Source organism: Saccopteryx bilineata, chromosome 3 (genome assembly GCF_036850765.1).
Source record: "Saccopteryx bilineata isolate mSacBil1 chromosome 3, mSacBil1_pri_phased_curated, whole genome shotgun sequence".
Taxonomy (NCBI): Eukaryota; Metazoa; Chordata; class Mammalia; order Chiroptera; family Emballonuridae; genus Saccopteryx; species Saccopteryx bilineata.
The window spans coordinates 85,167,639-85,190,726 of record NC_089492.1 but is presented as its reverse complement, the minus strand read 5'-3'; the positions used below and the strand labels follow the sequence as shown (position 1 = coordinate 85,190,726).

Below are 23,088 nucleotides of genomic sequence, written 5' to 3'. Positions count from 1 at the left end.
TGGGAACAGTGGAGTGATAAGCAGCTGAGGCCCCAGTGCTTAGAGAGAAGGTGGGTTGTGAGGGGAACAGGCTGGAGTGATGGAGAGAACTCCAGTCTGGGTACCCAAAGGTGCAGGTTCTAGTCAGGGTTGTACCTTCAACTTACTATGACTTTGGGCAAGTCACTCTGGGGATGTTTGGGTGATTGTTAATGTTTCCTTTCATTCTTATTTGAGGTCTGGGATTTGGGGATGGCAGGGCACTCACTCCTGTACTTTCCTCCTTCTTGGAAAGATGTGACAAGTACAGGTTCCTTCACGAGTGGCCGGCTTGAATTCATAACCTAAGGGTTCCCTGGCCACGAGGTGGGCAGGGGGAGCCCGTGCTCAGCTGCGAACAGGCTAGAAGCCGAGGGAGGAGCAGCTCAGAAGCCTTCTGCTCCAGCTCCCTCAGCTCATCTGTCACCTGGTCTCTTGTTCCAGTAGAGCCACAAGGATTCTGAGGACCTGTAGTGGGAACCCGGGACACTGTGAGCCTGTAGCGGTCTCAGGTAGGCCTGGTGCTGGCACAGCTCTGACACGCGGTCCGGGTTGGTCAGGGGCCAGGTGCCCCGGGGAAGCAGCAGGCTGGCTGTACTGTTCTGGAGAGGGCTTTGTTAGGAGACAGACAAGCTGTGGCTACTTGGTACCTTTGAGATACAGGGGTCTGGGCTGAGTTCTTGAAGTGGAGAAAGAACTGGCAAAATATCCAGGCCATGGGAGTCAGAGAGGCTCAACTGAATCTGGGCAGGTGCTGCCTTTCGAGTCCCAAGGCCGTGGGTGTCATTTGTACTCAGAGCCTCAGGTTCCTCCGCTGAAAACTGTAGGTAACAATGCTTATCTTGATGGGTGGGTAAGGGAATGAATTGAGGGGACATAAATAAAGAGTTTTAGATAGAGCTTGCCAAAAGTAGGTAGTAAATGGTGGCTACTATTATTATTCTTGCTGTTAATAAATAAATAAATAAATAAATAAATAAATAAATGCATCCTTAACAAGTGGAAGGAGCGGGGGGCCTGGGAGGCAGGTTTTGTTGCCTGCTGGCTGTGTGGCTCCCATCACTTCTCTGTAAGAGGAGGGGTGGCACCAGCTGAGCTCAAGGCCCCTTCCTGCTCTGACAGCCTCCAGCTATGAATAGATGAGGCTGGGGCCCTGGGAGGAGTTTAATGACTCAACAGCTAGAGAGGATAAGCTTCCAAGAAAAGAGTTTCTGTTTGCATTTAATGAACTTAGGGCCCAAGAAAGGAAGGGTTTCCTGGCTGGGAGGCCAGAGGTGAGGGAGCTGAGGAATCCTTGCAGCCAACAGAGACTGTGACTAACCAGGTGAATGACTAATGCAGACCTTGCTGACCCCCTCCACCAATCAGGGCTGCCCGTGGGTATCCTGCAAGCTGGCATCACTAATCGCGTCTTGGTCATGCCAATCCTGGCTGGCTCTGGGCTTCACAGCATATGGAGGCAGAGGAAACAGAGACCAGCAAGGGAAAGAGGACTAGGTTTGGAGTCAGAAGACGTAGCTTCTTGCTCTAACTTTACTGCTCACCAGCTGCATTACTTTAGGGGAGTCTTTTCCCTTCTCTAAGCCTCCATGCCTGCACCTGTGCAATGGAGCTAATAATACCTGCCCTGGAAAATTCCCTGAGCTGTGAAGGCTGGGACTCATGACATGAGATGGAAGTGCATTGGGACCATTAAGCCACTGAATGAATGGTAGGTTCTGTCATTAGTCTATCCTGATGGAATTACTGGTGCCTCAGGAGATCCATTTAGGCCCCCAAATGTGTCAGGTCAGCGGACAGAAGCCGCTGCTTTTGAGTTTTGGGTTAAGATCAGTCTAATATAAAACCCCTTCCAGCCATCTGATCACAGCCCAGACATATTTTTTCAGAGCAGAACTCCTGTGGACAGCTTCCTGCCAGGTGGCATAGCTGGAGTGAAAGGTGACAAAAAGCCAGGGACAATTGGGTTAGGCAGGGAGTGGGCAGTGCCAGTCTGGGGCCCCCACAGAAGTAGGATGGTGCTTTGATGCTGTCTTTCCTTTTGGCCAGAACTTTATAAATAAATAATCACCAGAACCACACTCTGTCTGCTTTTACCCCCAGCTCTTGGCATCTCTCTTGATGAGGACTACAAGCATTTTGGGAAACAGTGGGGATGGAGGGAAAAGACAATGTTATTTCATTTCTGCACACCTTGAACCCACCCATAGCCTTCTCTGAGTGCTCATGTGTTGAGCCCCTGGGTACTGTGCCAGCACGGGAAGCACAGAGATGGGAACTACGGGGCCCTATCCACAAGAAGGCTAATTATAATGTGGTCAAAGAGACAAAACACACCCCCTAAAATTTAAGTAACCATGCAAAAAAGCCTTCACTGTCACCCAGGTCATCCTGAAGTTCTGTAGTTGTCCAGAGCAGTGCTTGGGATGTCCTGGGAGACTTTAAGGAAGAAGGGGACTTTGAGCTGGAGCTGGAAGGTTAGCTTGCACAAGAAATAGAAGACAGAGAAAAAGGCGTGTCAGGCATACTTAAGGTGTTCTTAGGGAACAGTTTGGCTGCAGTGAAAGAATCATGTCAGTATGAAGTGAGAAACAAAGTTAGATGTAGAGATTGAAGCCAAATATGAAAGAGATAAGGAGCATGGACCAGATTCCATGCTTAGGGGGAGCCATTGGGGGCTTCTGAGTACAGTACTGATATGGTCAGAGCTGTGCTCTGGAGAAATTTTTTTCTGGCAACGTTGTCCAGGAGAACTTGATCCATGGGAAATGAGGTTGGAGGCAGGGAAGTCAGTAGAGAGGTTACCTGAGAACTGGGGAGCAGGGTATAGTGGGGCTGAGAACCAAAGGCATGATGTGTGGGAAGAGGGAGAGGGAGCGTCTGACAATGTTCAGTACTCCTGAAACCCTGGCAGGTGACAGGGAGGTGGGAGAGTGAGAAGATCCCTGGCCTGGTCCTTCCCAGGAAAGCAGGCTGCTTGATCTCTGGGCTGGCCTGTCTGGTCATCTTGCTCTAAAGTCAGAGTGTCAGCAGAACCCAGAGGTGCTCCCACTTGGGCCATGCCTACTTTTTTTCTTTTCCAAGAAAAGAATCCAGAAACCACACAGCATAGCTCCCTACGGTCCCCAGAGAGCCGTGGAGCCTAGGTACAGAGTCCCGCTGGGGATCGACTGCTGGGACAGCATCTAGTCCTGCCTTTTACCCTCTCAACTCCTGTTGACTCCCAGGAAAACACTGCCATCTTGTTATGGTCTATGCCAAGTGGCAACAAGCCCCTGGGAGCTCAGCCAAGGCAAGGAGGGGACCAGGGAGAGGAGAGAGAATGAGAAAGATGGAGGAAACAGCTCCTGGAGGCAACGCAGTGGGCTTGGGGGAAGGTGGGCTGGGAGCACGTCAGGACTGGGAGGAGCCCTTGAGATCATTTCAGCCAACCTCTTGTTGTCTGGAGGTGAGCTTAAGACCCAGACAAGGGAAGGGACTTGCCCAAGGTCATACAGCAGGAGAATTGATGGAGCTGGGTTGGAATCATAGAGTCTCAGGAGTGGGTAAGGTGTTTACCTCTGTCTGGACACTTTTGAACAGCACATCAAGGGCCTCAGTGGAGATTTCTCTCCTGGACATCTGTTTGTGTGCTGTTCTGTGCCTGTGTGTGCTCCGTATGTGCTTATATGTATACCTGTGTGTGAGCGCCTATATTGTGAGAGTTGTGTGTGTGGGTGGGGGGGGGGGGCTTTCTATGCCAGGATTGGCCTTGGCTTGGAGAAGAAAACTGGGGCCATTCCTGTAAGGTGACTGCTTTCTGGGACAGCAGAGAAGAAGGCAGACAACGCTGGATCTGGCTTCCAGCACCAGCTCTGCTACCCTAACGAAATTACAGGTACTGGCAGGAGGTGCCCAAACTGGCACTCACAGCCTGCAGTTACCGGGTGTTTCAAGAATCCAGCGTGACCCAGAGTGCCGAGTACCTGCATCCACACACGTCTCTCCCTGGAGCCCCAGCCGGTCCCTGGTGCGGAAGCCCATTTGCAGGGACACGGAGGAGCCGCACGTTCGCAGCGGCTCACACTCAGCGCCCCGATGCACGGCCTGGCCGGGCCACACCCCTCCTCCCTAGCCTCCGCCGGTCGTTCCTGCCCCTCTCACACACTTCAGAGTCCCCCGGGGCCCCGCGCAGCCTGGCAGGGACAAGTTGGGGCTGGCCCGGCGGGAGAGTCAGATCCGGAGCCAGGAATCGACGCCTCCCCCGAATCCTGTCCCCGCGGAGCAGACACGCCAGGCTGAACTCCGCTTTTGTGGAGCACGGGGTTCGGCGTCTAGACCCTCTCCCGAGGGAAGCCCCCCTACCCGGTCGGCTCCGGACTGCCAGCCCCAGGGTCCCCGCCCCACGCCCCCCGCCCCAAGCCCGGCGGGCAGTTACCGATGGTGGTGATGACGGTGATGGCGAAGTAGAAGGAGCCGGCGAAGCGCCACTGCACGCCGGCCTTGTGCGGCTTGAGGCGCAGCACGACGCGCTCGAGCTCCTCGTAGCCGCCCTGGCTGAGGTTGTAGCGCGCCCGCAGCTCCTGCTGCCGCAGCTCCAGCCGCTGCCGCTCGATCATCTCGGGCTCCGACTCCAGCGCGTCGAAGACCGCGGCGCCCACCAGCAGGTAGGTGAAGGTGCACACGATGAGCGCCAACGTGCGCACGTTCTGCCGCTTCATCGTCCCGCACGGGCCGCCGCCGGCCCCCCGGCGCCCCCGGCCCGCGCCCCGGCCTCGGCCGCCGCTGCTGCTGCCCGGGAGGCGGCCTGGGGCATGGCTGCGCTCGCCGCTCCCCACGCCGGGCACCCGCTCCGCGCCGGGGGGCCGCTGCCGCCAACGCCGCCGCGGAGCTGTCCCTTCAGCACCACCCACCGCCCTCCTTCGCCCGGCCCCGCTCCCGCCCTCCGCCCCCCGCCCGCCGGCCGCCTCCTCCCGCCGGCCCTCCCGCCCAGCCAAATAAGGACTGGGGAGACGCACCAAGGGAGGGAGGAGGGGGGCTGGTGGAGCGGGAGGAACGGGGAGCGAGCTGGAGAGCCGCGGAAAGAGCGGCCAGGAGGGAGAGAGACCCGGAGAGAGATAACTAGACAGAGACACGCATGTAACTACAGAGGAAGAGAGAGAAAGCGGCAGAGGGGGTGTGACAGACAAGGAGATAAAACCAGAGGTAGACTCCTGGTAGACAGGAGAGGCCGGCAGAAAAACACTCAGAGCAGCAGAGAGCAGTGGACCATGGTAGGGGAGACCTGGATCGCTGGAGAGAAACTAATGACACAGAGACAGACAAGCAGGGAGGGGAAAGGAAAGGCAGAGTGAGTCCCCACCCCTGCACACCCCTGCACAGAAATCACAGATGCTATAGCTGGAAGGAACCCTGGGCCTTGCTGTTCCGTCCTTTAATATGTGGGTGAGGAAACTGAGGCACAGAGAGGTCAAGTGACATGCAAAGGTGCACAGTGAGTTAGTGCCAGCATGGGGCTCTGCCAAAGCTTTCCCTCCTCCCAGGCCACAGCCCTTCCTCTGGGCCAGGCTGCTGGCTGTCTTAGAAGTAGGAGGGCACAGCTGTGGACCTGGGCACATGTGGGCTGAAACCCCAGGGAAAACCCTGCTCTCATAGAATGTGTTCCCTCCCAGGTCAGCATGACTCCTGGAATTGGCTGAGAAGGCACAGACTGGTAGCTGAGGCCAGAAGCACCCAGTCCCAGGGGCCCTTATTCTGCTCTGCTCCCCAGAGGCTATTGGACTGTTTTGACATCACTCATGGCCCCTGTCCTGCACCAGCAGTCCTGGCTGGGTTTGGGCTGCCAGAGACAGTGCAGGACACCACCATGGGGCATCTTGCAGCAGTTAGCTCTCAATGAAATGGGACAGATGAGGCCCAGATTTAGAGGCTTGCTGACAGAATGAAGGAACCAGGAGGCTTCCTTATGCCTCAGTTTCCTCATTTGTCAACATGGTGGCAGTGGTGGTGAGGAAGGGCAGGCTGTGGGACCTCGGGTGAGGCGTCACTGTTCTGAGTGTCACTTCCTTATCTCCTTGATGAGGTGCCGTGGCAGATGGTCCCACAGGCTTTGCTTAGCTCCAAACAACTCTGGACTTGGATGGGCTGAGTGAGCAGAATGATTGGAATGCAAATCCCACTGCCAAGGAGGGTCAAAAAGCATTTCACAGGACCCTGGCATGGGCCATGAAGAGAGATATGAAAGAGGCCACAAGGCCTCTGACTTGAGGATAGGCTTAGGAGTCAGCCAGCCAGAGCCAGAACACCATCTGCCCACGGCCTGGGCTGGCCTGTCACTGCTGGACACTGTACTGTTTCTCCCAGTAGTGTCACCAACCCATTATTTCCTTCAACCTCCTTCAATATGTATGTTATTACATTCATTATCTCTAGTCTTTACCACAATCCCATTTTATAGGTGGGGAAACTGAGTCTAAAGGCAGTGCGGAGAATAACCCAAGACCATTTCGCTGGGAAGAGACTTCAGTCTGTTCCCTAAACTCATGCTCTTCTCCATCATGACTCCTTAAGCCTCAATTTTCAAGACTCTGAAAATAGGATAGATGATTATACTAGCTCTTGAACAAATTGTTGTGAGGGATTGAAGGAAACCACATGTGTGCAAATAAGACAATATGGGGCTCGATAGCACTTTCTTTTCCCCTGAGACTCAGGTCTCTCACCAAAGCCTTATGAGAGGACCTTGTTTTTGGCACCTTACCTCTCTCTATCCCAGAGTTACCCTTTTCCCCCCAAGATCTTTGTTTATTTGAAGACACAAACTTTCTGGCCCTGCCCCTTTGGCCACGAACCCAGCCTACCACAGGTTTTTCCCATTGGCATCCCTGTTGGCATCTCTGGCTTTCTGGAAGAAAAACACTGCATTTCCTGGCTCCCAGGAATAAGGATACAAGTTGGGTTCTATGCTCCTGGCTACCACCCCCCTTGAAATCTGTTCCCCAAAGCCAGTTTAGAGGAGCAGTGACTTGCTAGAGCTGGTTTTCAGTGTGAAAGGCTATGTGTTGATGGTCTGCTTGCTTCTGGCTGCCAGGCTGGATGGCTGTGCAGATGAAAGGCGATATTATGAGCGTAAGAGCTTTAGAAAAGGGAAAAAGCTGTCTTTTGGGGCAAGGCATTTATTATTAATTATGATGAAGCTTGTTTTCACAGCTCTTCAGAACTGGAAGAACCTTTAGAGATTGTCTAGCCCAACCCTCTCACATTACAGATGAGGAAACTGAGGCCTAAAGTGTAGGAGGTTGCCCAAGGTCACACAGTGAGTGAAGGGGGGCAGGGCTCATGGAGCAGGGGCATGGTTGGCATCTTTTCTGTAATCTCCATTCGTGAGATCAGGACACCTTCTGCTAGGGAACACAGCACATCCACAGTGTCCTTGGAACCCAGGAAGGCAGCCTGGGCCTCCTCCTCCCGCCCCTCCTGCCTCCTTTCTCTTAAGGTGTGGGACTGGTAAGGGGAACTACAGTTCTAAGTAGCTCCTGAGATCTTTAGGCAAGAGTCCCATCAGCCCACTCTTGACCTGGGTGGGATTGTCCCAAAGACCAATCATCTATCACAGTGGTCCCCAACCTTTTTGGGGCCACGGACCGGTTTAATGTCAGAAAGTATTTTCATGGACCAGCCTTTAGGGTGGGACAGATAAATGCACAAAATAAAATTATGCAACCGGCGTAAAAACTGTGGTATTTTAAAATATAATTGTCGAACTTACGAGACAAGCATCAATAGTGAGTCTTAGACGGATGTACCAGAGGGAATCTGGTCATTTTTAAAAAATAAAACATCGTTCAGACTTAAATATAAATAAAACGGAAATAATGTAAGTTATTTATTCTTTCTCTGCAGACCGGTACCAAATGGCCCACGGACCGGTACCGGTCCGCGGCCCGGGGGTTGGGGACCACTGGTCTATCACACACCCTTTCATGCAAGATTCCTAGGACCTGCCCACACTGGCAGGGAAACCCCACTGTCTGCCCAGAGCCAAGCATCAGAGGGCACCTCTGTCAATCCTGTCTGTAATACATGAGAAAGACTGCTCATCTATGGCTTCTCCATATTCTATTTTTTTCCCAATTCATCGGTGACTACAGTGAGGAACTTTTGGGCCAACTGGGATGCTGGCTCCTCCATTTTCTAGCTGTTGAACTCTTATTCAGGCTTCAAGACCCAACTTAAAGGCCACTTTCTCCATGAGACATTTCATAGCTGCCATCAGACAAAACCACTGGCTTCTTTGTGCTTCCAAGGCACCCTGTTTAAACTTCAATTCACCAGGTAGTTCTCCTGCATATTAGATTAGTTGATTCTTTAACATTTGTCTTCTGCACTGGCTCATTATCTTCTCCAGTGTGGGGACCCTTCTTGCCCACACTGTGCCTTCCGCAGTGGGGAGCACAGTGTTTTGCACACCAGAGTGGCTCTGCATGTTTTCTTGTGTACTCAGTAGCATCTAGCACCTGCTGGGTTAGAGGCCGGCAGTGTCAGTGGGGAGAGGGGCACAGCTGGTGGAGTCTACAGGCAGAGAGCCCCAGCAATCTGCTTCTGTGACTCTTTGTAGACAGACAGTTCTAAAGCTGGAACAAGCCCTGTCTGGTTTAGAGGAAGAGGATAAAGACAGATGTGAGTGTCCGAAGGCCTGAGGGAGTGTGTGGAGACAGCATTGGACTGGGAGTCCAGACACTGGGTGCTTGGTCCAGTTCTGCCACCAACTACCAATTAGCTGCGGGGGGGGGGGGGAGTCTTGAAAGAGTCACACAGCCTTTCTGTGGCTCAGTGTCCTTTTCTATAGAAGAAAGGGTTGACTGTTTCAAAAGGTCCCTTCCCGCTCTGACATTCTGTGATGTTAATGACATGTCTGGCCCTGTGACCAGTAGTGGTTGGTCTAGAATGTGGTCTAAAGAATAAGGGCCACAGAGCCCTTTCTGACCATTGCAGTCAAAGCCCCTCTTTATTGGCCAGTTGGGCTGCAGGATGGGGCCAGGGAACAGGGAGGTAGGGAGTGAAAGAGTTGACCCAGAGTTAGCTAGCCAAGTTCAAATCCTGACTATCAATTAAAGCTACTCTAGAGCCTCACATGAAATTCTGCTCCATTTTGTCTAGATCAAATCATTAACTTTTACTTGGGAGGGAAAGGGTCTTATTCATCCCTGCACCCCACAGCCCTTGGTATAGCAGCTGACACAGAAGACATTCTATAAACACTCCTCCATCTATTCCAGTAGGCCCTCCTGGGCTAGATGAATTGGCAGGGCCTGGAACCCATGGTTTGCTGTAGGAAGGAGTGTTCAGAGGCATCTCATCATCAAATCAGGGGCAGGCCTGAGACAGGAAGGGGTCCCATGGGCCCAGGGGCTGCAGCAGAATGACAGGAAAGTGGTTGATGCTGAAAGCTGCACAAGGGGACATGGTATCTGATGGCAAGTTGATGGGATCAGGGAGCTTAGGGTGTGACTGAGGTGTTTCTTGGTATATCTCGGTAGGGAGAGACATGGAGGATTAGTCTGGATTTACAGAGCATAACTGGTCCCAGTGCAGCCTGCTTGCGTTTATCAAGAGACACTATTTGTTTAACATCTCAAGCCCAAACCAAACACAAAAGTCAGCTGTTCACAAAAGAGAGACTCTGGGAGCTGTGGGAGGAGATAGCAGCACATTGGGAAGTAGACACCTGGCTCTGTTCTCAGTCCTGCCCCACATGAGCTGTGACCAGCTCAGGATATACATGTGGGTCTCTTCCTAGTGAGGAGGGAACCAATTTGTCTTCATGGATCTGCTGTGGATCAGGCTTGCTCCCTTTCTCAGCAGAAAATCTTAGTCCAAAGTCAGCATCCATCACATTTGACAGATACCTTCCCCTAGAGAGGGTCTCCTCGGCAACCTCCATTCCTGATTCTGACTGAATAGCACGCTTAGATGAGCATCCTTGCACATGTGTCCTTAAGGACCTGCAGAGAATTTTCACTGGGACACGTACCCAAAAGTGTGATAGTGCTTATGACCATTGCATGTTCAGGGCTCCCAGCTTGCTGGGCCAAAGGGGGCTCAAGTCTAGTTCCCGTGACTTACAAACCTTGGCTATAAGATAAGCTCCCGAAATTTGCCCCCTTCCCATTGCAAAAATTAAATTCCTTAGCCTGTCCTCTGCAGAGATTCAGGAGCAGTCATGCCTGTATTCCCTGACAAACAAATGTGTTACTGCTAAGAAAGAGTAAGCCTGGAGATCTAGTCAACAGCCTCACAAATCTTGAAATCCTTCCTTGCAGGTTTATGGCTTCTGAGAAGCAAGCAGAGTCAGCCTGTTCTCAGCACCAAACACAATAATTATAATAGCACTTGCAATGATTAATCAGCCAGTGAGTATTGAGTGGTGCCTGTGAGTGTGCATGGCAGTGTGTGTGTGTGTGTGTGTGTGTGTGTGTGTGTGGTGTGTCTGGGTGGGGGAGAGGGCAGGAGAGGTGACTTTACTCCCAGTGAACAGGTTTTAGGTGTTTGTCCCTCAGTAGAGCAGCCAGGTTGCCACCATGGCACTCCTTGGTGCCATGTTCTGGCTAAAGTGGCATTTTCTGCTGGGAGAGGAATCCTGATCCCATGGTCTCCGCTGCTGGGCTCCTGACCATGCTGGGAGAGAAGAATTGACAACAGAAGCAGGTTCCAGGCCCATCAATAATATTAACCAGGGTCTCACCAGCATGATGTCACATACAAAGGAACTTGGGATATTCTGTCTGCAGAAAAGATATAGGGGACATGTGAGCTATCACATGTAGCAGGGGGTAGCTTTGCTCTGGGTGACCTAGAAGGGGCCAGTAATCTTTGAGGATGTGCTGCAGTGAAAAAGCTTACAGCCCCCAATATGCAGAATATTCTCTATGCCTCTGAAGAAGGAATGGGCTGCCCAGGATGTAATGAGCTCCTGGTCAATGGAGGTATGCAAGCATAGCCTGACTGACCCCTTGGGTTGAAGCCCTTTTAGAAGAATCCAAGAAGCTAGTACAATTCTTAACACATAGTAGTTCTGCAAGAAATGCCTTTTGATTACTGAATGTATTGAATTTGAGGCTAGACTAGAAGCCCTTTGTGATTCAGTTGGGCTCAGTTCAACATTTATGAAGCAGTTCTTCTGTGCCAAGCTCTCTGCCCCTCCAACCATGAAATACTGCAGTTCTCTGGCCCCAGGGAGGGCTGTACCTGCAGTCTTCGCTGAGCCTTTACAGCACTGCTTTCTACCAGCTTCTCTCCTGCCCAAAGCAGCCCGCACCACCACGTACACCAGACACCCTGCTACCTGCAGAGGCCCAACACTCACAGGTTGGAGTAAGGGCCTGGAGGCCAGAGGACTCCAGCAGGGGAAATGGGCCTCTGGCAGGCTAATAACTGGGAGCTGATTCTATTAAGCAGATAGCTCGCTCTAGGCAAAGCAATTACATCTAATCAGCCCCTTGCAGCAGTCCAAAGGGAGAGCCGTTTGAGCCAGACACACGTGTGAGTGGGAACATGAAAGCAGCCTGAGGCTCAGGGTTGGACAGGTGGGTCTGAGGCCAGGGTTTGCTCAGAGAGAGTGTACCCTGTCCCTTCCCCAGGCTGCCCAGACCCAGGCCACAATGCATGTGGACTAAGAGACCTTGGTGGACACTTGGCTCTGCCACTAAGGAGCTGAATTTTACTGGGGAAAGCAGTTCTCTGACCTGACTCTCAGTTTCCCTGACTATCAAAAGAATAGGATGGCCTGACCAGGCGGTGGCACAGTGGATAGAGCGTTGAACTGGGATGCAGAGGACCCAGGTTCGAGACCCAGAGGTCACCAGCTTGAGCGCGGGCTCATCTGGTTGGACCCAAGGTCGCTGGCTCCAGCAAGGGGTTACTCGGTCTGCTGAAGGCCCGCGGTCAAGGCACATATGAGAAAGCAATCAATGAACAACTAAGGTGTTGCAACGCACAATGAAAAACTAATGATTGATGCTTCTCATCTCTCTCCGTTCCTGTCTGTCTGTCCCTGTTTATCCCTCTCTCTGACTCACTCTCTGTAAAAAATATAAATTAAAAAAAAAAAAAAAAGAATAGGATGGACTAGAGAGAGCTATTCCAACTTTCAAACTCTGGTCCATCTCAATAATAGAGCATACACTTAAAGTTCCTAAAGACGGAAAGCCTCGGGTGTTCTTATAAAAATATTAATAATAATAAATTCAGAAGACAGAAGGAAACTTCTGGAAGGCAATGGGTATGTTTATGGCATAGATTTTGGTGATAGTTTCACAGATATATACTTATCTCAAAACTCATCAAGCTGTATACATGAAATATTTACAGCATTTCACATGCCAATCATACCTCAGTAAAGTGTTTTGGTTTTTTTTTTAACACAACAAACTCTAGTCTAGCTGGTCCATCTGGTTTGGCTTCTAGCCAGGCTGAAACAAGCTGACCAACTAGAGAAGAACCCATCTGAAATCTTCAAACATGGAAAATATATGCTGGAGGAATCTAATTATTCAGACTATGTTTCTAAAAATACCGAAATAATATATTTTTAAAAATTATGAATGCCCTCTGGCATTTTTTTTCTGTAGAAGTTTAGTGAAATGTATGTTCCCCCAAAAAACCAGTCATGATTTTTTTGGACCATGATTTAGTGGCTTCTGAGTCCCAGATTCTTTGAGGAGGTTGGATTGTGTCGGAGCTGGAAGAAATGGGAGGGAGGTCCCTGAAAATGAGGGTGACAGGCAGGAGGGAGCCAGAGGGGCCCCAAGGCCGCAGCAGTCTTCCTTTGAGCTGTGCTGATCTCTCTCTTCCAGGAAGAACTCCCTCAAGGATTTCGAACACTGTCAGGATGCTGAGGAGGGATTTTGAACATTAGTCCCTTCCACTGCTGAGGTTCTAGGATTCTAGGTTGGTACTAAGCAACTGGTATGACCCCTGACTCTCCAGACAAGCAGCCTAGTGGAGAGGATGAGAAGTCAGAAGACCTCAGCAGTGACCAGCTGTGAGAGAGGGGCAAGCCACGGCCCCTCTCTGAGCCTCAGTTTCCTCCTCTGTGTAATAGGAAAAAGTGAGCAGAGCCATCTCCACGTGGCCTCACTCACACAGCGGTTGGGGGACTCCAAGGAAGAAGATGGATGTGGACCTAAGACTAGCAATTAATTCTATCAATTGAAACATGAGAGTGTAAACTAAAAGAAAAGAAGACTTCTATCCAGCAAAGGACACCATCAACAAAATGAAAAAGTAACCTATGGAATTGTAGAAAATATTTGCAAGTAATATATATGATAAAGGGTTAATATCTAATATATATGATAAAGGATTAATATCCAAAGTATATGAAGAACAGATACAACTCAATACAAAAACACAAACAATCCAAATAAAAAATGGGCAGAAAATATGAATCGACATTTTTCCAAGAGGGCTTACGAATGGCCAACAGGTACATGGAAAGGTGCTCAATGTCACTAATCATCAGGGAAGTGCAAACCAAAACCACAGTAAAATATCTCTTCACACCTGTTAGAGTGGCTAATACCAAAAAATACAAATAAAAATGTTGGTGAGGATGTGGAGAAAAAAGAATCCCTTTGCACTGCTGGTGAGAACATGAATTGGTGTAGCCACTATGGAAAATAGCATAAAGGTTTCTCAAAAAATTAAAAGTAGAACTACCAGATGACTTAGCAATCTCACTTCTGGGCAATTATCTGAAGAAAATGAAAACACAAACTCAAAATGATATCTGCACCCCTATGTTTGTTACAGCATTATTTACAATAGTCAAGACATGAAAATAGCCTGTCCACTGAGAAAAAAAATGGATAAGGAAATGTGGTGGAAAAAAATTAATAAGTAAAAAATATATATTTTTTAAAGCCTGACCTGTGGTGGTGCAGTAAATAAAGCGTTGACCTGGCACACTGAGGTTAGCAGTTTGGAACCCTGAGCTTGCCTGCTCAAGGCACATATGGGAGTTGATGCTTCCTGCTCCTCTCCCCTTCTCTCTCTCTCTCTTTTCTCTCTAAAAATTAATAAATAAAAAAAATTTAAATGTGGTGCATATATACAATGGGATATTATTCAATCATAAAAAGAAGGAAATCTTACCATATGCAATAACATGGACAAACCTGTGGGCATTATGCTAAGTGAAATAAGTCATACAGGGAAAGACAAATACTGTATGAATTCACTTATATGTGGATCTTAAAAAGAAACAAACAAACAAAGGAAGAAGCTATAAGATACAGAGAACAGGTTGTTGCCAGAGGCAGGGGTTGAGGGGCTCAAAATGGGTGAACATGGCCAAAAAGTATAAATTTCCAGATAAATAAGTCCTGGGGATATAATAAACAGCATGATGACATTAGTTACTAATACTTTTATGCATATTCAAAAGTTAAGAGATCTAAGATCTAAGAGATTAGATCTTGAAAATTCTCACGAGAAAAAAAAATTGTACCTATTTGTGGTGATAGATGTTAGCTAAATTTATCATGGCTATCATTTCACTATATATAGATATATCAAATTATTATGTTACACACCTACAACTAATACAATGTTATGTATCAGTTATGTGTCAATTTTTTTTTAAATAGAAAAAACCAGGTTCCACTGTTATTTAACAGCTGGGATCCAGCTCTCCCTCCCCAGCCTGGCCCCTCGCTCCGCTCCCGCTCCCGTATTGGTTTTCGTGGGGTAGCTTTGAGAGTAGCATGGCCTTGCTGTGGCCGCCACCTGACTTCCAGCTTTCCCTGGCCTTGGTGATCTCAGATGGTCTGTCCTCAAAGAGGAGCCCTGCTGTGGCTTGGCAACCAGTGGCCTTGCGAGGCCATGCACAACCCTTGGGCATTTGTGGGTGGGGGAGGAGCAGCAACACTGGGGTTGAGGACAGCTGATTCCCAGATCTAGATCAGGCTGGCGCTGGTGGAGAAGAAAGGAGGTGGGGTACAGCGGTAGGGGGATGGCACCAAGCAAACCTGGATTGCCCTGCTTCTCAGCACCCCACATCAATCATTTGCCAGCAGAGAGGCTATAACGAAGAAACCATGTTATTTTCCACATGACTCTGGGAGCGGTGTAAAGGAAGGCTGGACCGGGATGTTGTAGGGAAGCTTGGAGTGCCAGTCTAAGAAGTTTGCACTGTTACTTGGAGGCAGTGGAGGGCAAGGTGCTTGGGCATGGCTATTCCACCACGCGATCGTGGTGCCCAGAGCTAAGTCTGCTCTTGCCTGAGCCGCCAAGCCCAACCTCTGGCCTCACCTCCCCTTACTCCACTTGGGGCTCCTGGCACTGGCCAGGAGTCACCATGGGGAGGCACAAGTGGTAGCTGGCCATTCTGGTGTTCTTCGCAGTTCCTCCAAATGTTCCAGGCTCTTTCCTGCCTTTCTGCCAGAAACACACGTTATGCCAGGTACATAGATGATTGCATTTAGTGCTCCCAACAGCCCTCAGAATGGCAACAGTCCTCCTTTACAGTTGAGGAAACTGAGGCTCACAGCAAAATAAATTGTCTAAGTTCTTATGGGTAAATAGATGGCAGATCGAGGATTCAAACCTAGATAAATCTGACTCTAAAGTCTGTGCCTCCACTTCTCTGCCATGCTCCCTTGCTAGAAAATGATTGAGTTGGCCCTGGCCGGTTGGCTCAGCGGTAGAGCGTCGACCTAGCGTGCGGAGGACCCGGGTTCGATTCCCGGCCAGGGCACACAGGAGAAGCGCCCATTAGCTTCTCCACCCCTCCGCCGCACCTTCCTCTCTGTCTCTCTCTTCCCCTCCTGCAGCCAAGGCTCCATTGGAGCAAAGATGGCCCGGGCGCTGGGGATGGCTCTGTGGCCTCTGCCTCAGGCGCTAGAGTGGCTCTGGTCGCAACATGGCGACGCCCAGGATGGGCAGAGCATCGCCCCCTGGTGGGCAGAGCGTCGCCCCTGGTGGGCGTGCCGGGTGGATCCCGGTCGGGCGCATGCGGGAGTCTGTCTGACTGTCTCTCCCTGTTTCCAGCTTCAGAAAAATGAAAAAGAAAAAAAAAAAAAAAAAAAAAAAAGAAAATGATTGAGGGCAGAAGTAGGTAGCAACAGGGGAATAGAAGAGAAGGTGCTATCAGCAAGGCCCAGAACAGTGAAGAGGATTAAAAAATTAAAAACAGCCTGACCAGGCGGTGGTGCAATGGATAAAGCATCGGACTGGGATGCGGAGGACCCAGGTTTGAGACCCCAAGCTCGCCAGCTTGAGCGCGGGCTCATCTGGCTTGAGGAAAAAAAAAAAAAGCTCACCAGCTTGGACCCAAAGTCTCTGGCTAGAGCAAGGATTACTCGGTCTGCTGAAGGCCCGCGGTCAAGGCACATATGAGAGAGCAATCAATGAACAACTAAGGTGTCGCAACGAAAAACTGATGATTGATGCTTCTCATCTCTCTCCGTTCCTGTCTGTCTGTCCCTATCTATCCCTCTCTCTGACTCTCTCTTTGTCCCTGTAAAAAAAAAAAAAAATTAAAAAACAGGGGCTATGTGAATGAATGAGCAGCTCAGAGAGGAAGGTTACAGAAAGGGTCAGGATCCAGCATCTGGATTTGCCCCAGGAGGGACAGGTGCTTGACTTTGAGTAAGAAACAGGGCAGAACTGTGGGTAAGGCCAAGTGACTCCAGGTTGCAAAGGGGCTGGGAGTCAGGACTGTCCATGAATCAGCTGGATTCGGTGGTGGATCCAAGATGGAGATGAAGGAAGGGGCCAAGTTGTCCATGGCCCAATCTTAGTATGAAGCCCAGGCACCCAGCCTAGACAGGGATTTAGAAGGGTCTCCACTGGTGTGCACAGATTGAAGGATGCCTTTGAGCTGGGTATTTGGAAGAAGGGAAACGTCTCTAGCATACCAAGCAATTCAAAGGGGACAGACATTACTATTCAACCACATGGACAAGGGTTGGTCACGCTGCTGGGTCACCATGGGGAGTCACATGTGGTAGTTGGGCTCTGTGATGAGCGAATCTCAGGTGATTCACAGACGGTGTAGCCCTGTGATCCGCGGAATCCAGCATGTCAGGGAGATGGAGATCAGCTGAGAGAAAGTGCTCAGGCAGAGGGCACTGAGCCGTCAGGGAGATGGAAAAAGTGATGTCGTTAATGAACAATGTGGCCAAAGGAATGAGCTGTAACTTGCTGGATCCAAAAGCACAAATGGGAAAACAGCTGCCAGAGGCCCAGGGGTGTCTGATGATGGACTGACACTGCCCTGGGGGAGGAACTGAGCCCCAGCCCAGAGGCCAGAAGGGAATCACCCCGTAGGCTCTGTGGACCTTTTCTGTCCCCTAATATCTTGCCAAGCAAACCTTCTGGTGTGTTAGTACAGGCTTGCTGAGTTGAGTCAGGGCAGAAAGTGCATCAGAGGAACCTGGCCAGAGAGCGTTGTCCTGTTTCACCTGAGTGGATCTGAGGAGGCAGCCGAGGGGCAGAGGAAAGAGCTCACTCAGGGTCTGGGGTCAGCATCCCTGGGTGGGTCCCCCCTGCCCAGCTCTGTAACCCACCTGCTTTGAGTGGGGGTTGGGAGGGCTAGGTGAGACACAGGGAGCACTAGTCCTTGTGTCAGGACTAGTGTGTCAAAAATGCTTTCTTCCTTTCCCTCTGTTCCCTCTTCTGTGGATAAAGGCTGAGGGGAACCAACCCCTATGAAGCCAACCCTGAAGCTTGAGGGATCTGCTGGGGAAGGGGCTTTGTGAGTCTGACCTGGGATGGGATGTGGTGGGTGGGCTGTGGAGAGACTGAGCTGATGAGAGGCAGAGACTCAGCGAAATGTATAATCTCAAAATGAGTTCCAAGGGGAACGTGTGTGTGTGTGTGTGTGTGTGTGTGTGTGTGTGTGAGAGAGAGAGAGAGAGAGAGAGAGAGAGGGAGAGGGAGAAGGGGAGTCATCTGGTCTAAATTTCCACTTAACAAGCGAGGAAGCCAAGGCCCAGACAGGGTAAGGGCCAAGAGCATGGAACATGGTGATGGCACTTGGGCTTGATTGAGTTTGAATCCTGTCACTGAGTTTCTTGCTAGGAAGGAACCCTGACTGGCAAAGAGATGATGGTGCCCTAGGCACGGGCCTGGGCACTGGACTTAAAAGAAGTGCTTGTGGTGACCTTTGGAATCTGGAGAAATTGGAAACTGTTTTTTTTTATTGTAGTCAAAATTGCCAAGAACCCAATGAGCCCTGGGTGGGGCTCCCGCTCACCTCCTGCTATCCTGGGGGTCCAACTTTCTGCAGAGGAGGGTTCTTTCCTGGGGATTTTAGGTCAGGGAGTTGTGGGGGCTGGTAGGCTGCAGCTCCAGGAGGTGGCTGATCACCAGGGGCTTGACTGGGGAATAAATGGCCGCACCAAGACCTCTGTCCACCCACTAGTGGTGACCCTGGAAATACCTTCTCCTGTTTGCCCTGAAACTCTGTTTTAAGAGCACCCCTGGTGCACATGTGTTCCCTCTGTCATCTCCATTTTCCCAAGGAGGAAGGATGGCTCCGGGGTTCACCTAGGCAGTGAACGGGGCCATGGGACCCCTGGGTTGTTCCCCACAACATACTGCAGTTTGTGCAGCTTCCCCTCTCTCTGAATACCTGCAGAGCTTCCCGCAGGGTCCTGCCAGGCCAGGTACCCTGAACTTCTTCCATGTGAGTCCTGCCTCTTTCCTCCTGTGGCTGAGTCTTTTTGCTCTTGGGTCAGACCAACCTTCTCCCCAAGAGCGGGGAGAGGGACGGAGAAAGAGAAGCCCTACAGCTGTGCAGAGCAGGAAACTGAGGCACAGAGCTGGTCTAAGCCAAGGCCAGGGTTCAGCCACCCCTGTCCCCAGGCCCAGCAAGAGAGGCCTTGAGCTGTAGGTGAGGCAGCGGGCTGAGAAATGCTTCTCTTTTCTGAAGCTTGCAGCTGGGACTGGGAACAACAAATCTTCGAAAAACAGAAAGGGATTTTTAAAAATCAAGGTATTTACCTTCTGAAACTGAATATGCCCCTTATAGAGGTTAATTTCTTTCCTATAAATTTTTTCCCCATTTTTATATACATCTTAATTCATGCTGGCATCATGGCCAGCCTGGATTATGGATGGATGGAGTGACAATGGCCTCATCTCAGTAACACAAGTACACGTGCACATACATGTACACACACACACACACACACACACACACACACCCCTCCCTGGAACAGCAGAAAGAGCAGTGGAGGAACCTAGGTTTTATTTCCAGCTCTACTATTGAACCCTGGACCTCAGTTTCCCCATCTGTAAGGGGGATGGTTGGAGCAGCCACCTTCTAAAATTCCTCTGCAGCACCCTCTCTGGAGCTGCTGAGACCAGGTCCCCTGCTTATTTTCCTCTTCCTCCCTCAGCCCCCACTCAAGGGCCCTGCCTGTTTCTGCCAGCACTTCCCTGACAGCCTTCAGGTCCAGACCACAGGGTTTGGGGTGAGGTGGGGGGAAGCGTGTGCTCGGCTCTGTGAGGCCAGGGCTGTTGTTAGGGTGCCTCCAGCCGCTGTAAGCAGTCACGTGTATAGCACCCAGAACAAGGCCTGAGCACGCTGCAGGTGCCTCCCCAGTCCATGATTTCCCTTCCATTTCCCTCTTTAGCTCACCTGCATACCCATCCCCCATCTGAGGACAGGTTCCCTTTGTCTGTCTTAGCCACTAGAGAAGCCATGCCGTTTTTTCATAGTTTTGGGTTCTTTTCAGCCTGTCTCACATGGTTCCAATCAGAACCCTGGAATGATTCCCATTGCCTTATAAAAAGACCCGGGCCCTGGGCATGGCCTGCAGGGTCCTTGCAAATCCTCTCCCCCTACCTTTCCAGCCTGGCTTCGAGGTCCATTTGCCCTGCCCCTCTAGGCTTTTGGAGCCTTCGTTCAGGTCCCAAACCCAAATTGCTCCTTCTGTCTCAGCCCCCATATGATCCTGACCTCTGTCCAGAAAACACACCTGCCTCCAGGCTCATGCCTGCTCCTCTGATGGTCCCTTCCTCAGGGAAGTCCTTCTTGACTCAGAGAAAGTAGGTCCCTCATGGTCTTTGGGCTCCCCTCTCCTCCCAACACCATCATAACCAAAAAACCAGTTGTTCCTCAAGCACTGGCTGTCTGTCTCCCTCACTAGACCATCAGCTCCAGGAGGGCAGGGACTGATCAGTCTGTGTTTGACTCAACACTGTCTCAGCAGCACCTGCCCAATGACTGGGGCTCCGTCTGCACTGGATGAGTACATGAATAAATGGTGTTTAAAACTACTCTTTAAAGACACCCGAAACCAGCCTCACACCTTCCGTGAAATCAGGCATAGAATTCCCTAAACTCACTCACTCTTCTCTAGGTGGATAGCTCGCCTTCCTCAAAGCTTCCACTTTTCCCTTTGACTCTTCAGATTATTCTCAAAATCTCAAGTCTCTTTTTAAACTTATCTCTGACCTGCCAACATCATTATCTCGTTCAAGCCACAGAGTTTGGACCCACATTTCAGTCCCTTCTGCCTCATTCTGACAAGCCCAACATTTCTATGCCTTGACTATATTCTGTTTTGCTATCCCTGAGTCAGTGAGGACCAGGAGGGAGATGCTGAGGGTCCTCCATGGTCTCGGGGAAATGCTGGGTTGGTAAGTGGGGACCTTGTTCTACAAGTTTCATGAAGGTAAAGGTTGCACAGGTCAGACAGCACTGCAGGTCTGCCATCACCACCTTCCCCACTTCTGCCTCTTTGAACAAGGCTGGGACTTCTTGAGGTCCAGCTCTGTGAAGACCCATGCTCTGGAGAGTGAGTTATGACTCTGGGAAACACCCCTAGAGTCCAACAGAAGAATCTGTCGAATGCTATACTCAACTTGTAGAATTGGTCTTTTCTCTTTGACCTGCAGGCACAGGTATTGCTCTAACCACCAGGGTTTGTCTTGGGGGCAAACCTCCTGTCTGTGGCTGCCCACTGAAGCCCCCTGCACCATTTGACAAAGATCCCACAAGATCCAGGCTCCAGCCCAGCACAGCTGACACATAGGGCCAGCCTCCCAGTCAGTACTTCACATGTGCTCACCAGGTTAAGGCCCTTGTTACTGCTCAAGGAATGCCCCAAGGTTAAGTCTTCCCTGACCCAGAAGACATCCCCACCACTGTGATGAAAGATGAGTGGGCACAGGCCCTGCAGGTTGGGGCAACTGCCTGCAGGCTTTGCCTTTGGAAAGGAGGATTGGAACTGCTCTTGAGAGGCTGGGAAAGGAGCATGGGGAAGCGTGTGACCTTCCAGCTCGGCTGTCCTTGCTGGGGCCTGGCAGTTTCCCCACAGGACGGCTCAGCTCTCTCTTATAGCCCCGTCTGTGGAACTCCCTCACGTGGCTGTGGAGTCTCTCAGTGACCTTAGCTCTTGACCTTGGGCAGCTGTACTGTGGAAATGGAAGTGTCAGGGTTAGACAAACCTGTGCCTGACCTTGGTTGCACCACTTACTGATAGAGTGACCTTGGGCATGTCATCCTTCTCTGTGAACTTCAATTTCACCATTGTATAGATTTTTAAAAAGCACTTTTCTTGCTCCTACAGTCTAGAATTCTATATTTTAGGCGCTAACAGGTGGCTCCTGGGTGGGGCTCCCTGGAGTCTCCCTGAGAATTTAGGGACCTACGGTCTGAACCGCAGGGTGTATCTTCATGGGGCAGGGGAGACAACTGGAATGGAAAAAAAAAAGTTTAAAAATGCCTTGGCTCCTAACCAGCAAGAGGATGCGCAAATGGAAAATTCCTGCTGACTGTCAGAGGCCCACCTGGTCCCGGGTGACAGCCAGCCCAGCCAGACACGCAGGCCCTACTGCCTGTTTAGACAGCACTTTCCTGCCCTGGCCAGAGTGCACCCTGGCCCTTACCAATGCTCACCTTTGGAGAGTGTGGAGGGGTGCAGGGTCCTTGGCCTGGCAGGAAAGCTTCCTGTGTCTCAATTGCTGAGCAGCAGTAAATGAACTGAAGGAGAAAGGGTGGGCAGTGGGAGGCCCAGGTGCGGCCCCAGTCTGCCCTGAGCCTGTCTCTGTGACCCAGGAGTAGCCGTATCCCCAGTCTGGGCCTCAGGGCGGGCCCTCATCTGTGTAGTGCATGGTGGTCGGGGAGGTCTGTAGAGTCCACACCAGCTGAGCATCTCACTGGGGGAGGCCTACATTCCCTCAGGGATTCCACAGCTGCCTGGGGCGAGGCAAAGGCTATTTCATGGGCTGGACCTGGGGGCAACTCTCAGAAGCTGCCCTCAGAGACTTAAACTCATGGTTCGAGAAAGTCAGCCAAGCAAGTATACCTGGGACTGATGGCTCTTGTGCCCACCGAGCCTCACTGGGGTGAGCTCTGAGAGACAGGTTGAGGGAGAAGGTAATAAGATGGACCCACCCACTCAAAGACTGGGGCAGACAATGTAGGGTGATGTACCTGGAAAAGGCAAAGAGGACCCCTGAGTCACAGAGGCAATGTTTGCCCAACACCATTGGGGTAAAAGTCCCTGAATCTAGAAACCCCCAGGACATTGGCCTCATGCTCTGAAGTGGTCTGAGCAGGTCATCGGGCCTCACATGGCCAGGATAGAGTGGCCCTCAGACTTTGCACATATCCCACATTCAGCCTCCGCTGTCCAAGGGCTCCACAGCCAGACCCTCATGAGGGTTAAACCCATTGGCCAAGGCTGGTCTGTAAGTTTCTGACTCTTGAGGGTTTGATTGGCAAGTTTACCCAATGGTTTGGATTGGTTCTGAGACCTGGGATAATGGTCAATTTACCAAGATAATGCCACCTGAGAGGTCCCTTAGTCAATACTACGTGGCCTACTGGACCGCCACCCCCATTAATGACCTCTTCTTAGCTCAGGTTCTCACAGAGAGAAACTCTCTCAGTGACTTCTCTCTCTCCTCTGATGCCAAGAATATGACATATCTTGACCCAAAGCCACCGCTGCTTCTGAACTCTGCTTCTCTGGAGCCTGTCTTTGCCCAGACCACTCTTCAGCCAAATATTTAAAGCAAAGCTTTGGAATGACACTGTACGCAGCCCAGGTAAGGACAGCACTGGCCCATGTG

At 50.9% G+C, this 23,088-nt stretch overlaps 1 protein-coding gene across 1 annotated transcript in view; it reads right to left on the bottom strand.

Moving 5' to 3' along the window:
* The window catches only part of KCNK3 (potassium two pore domain channel subfamily K member 3), a 38,089-nt gene extending 33,200 nt beyond the window's left edge, over positions 1-4,889 (bottom strand). The window contains exon 1 of the mRNA XM_066266712.1: positions 4,436-4,889. Coding sequence (XP_066122809.1) covers positions 4,436-4,718 — 283 coding nt within the window. The 5' untranslated portion in view covers positions 4,719-4,889. The remainder of the gene's footprint in view (positions 1-4,435) is intronic.
* Positions 4,890-23,088: the final 18,199 nt, after the last annotated feature.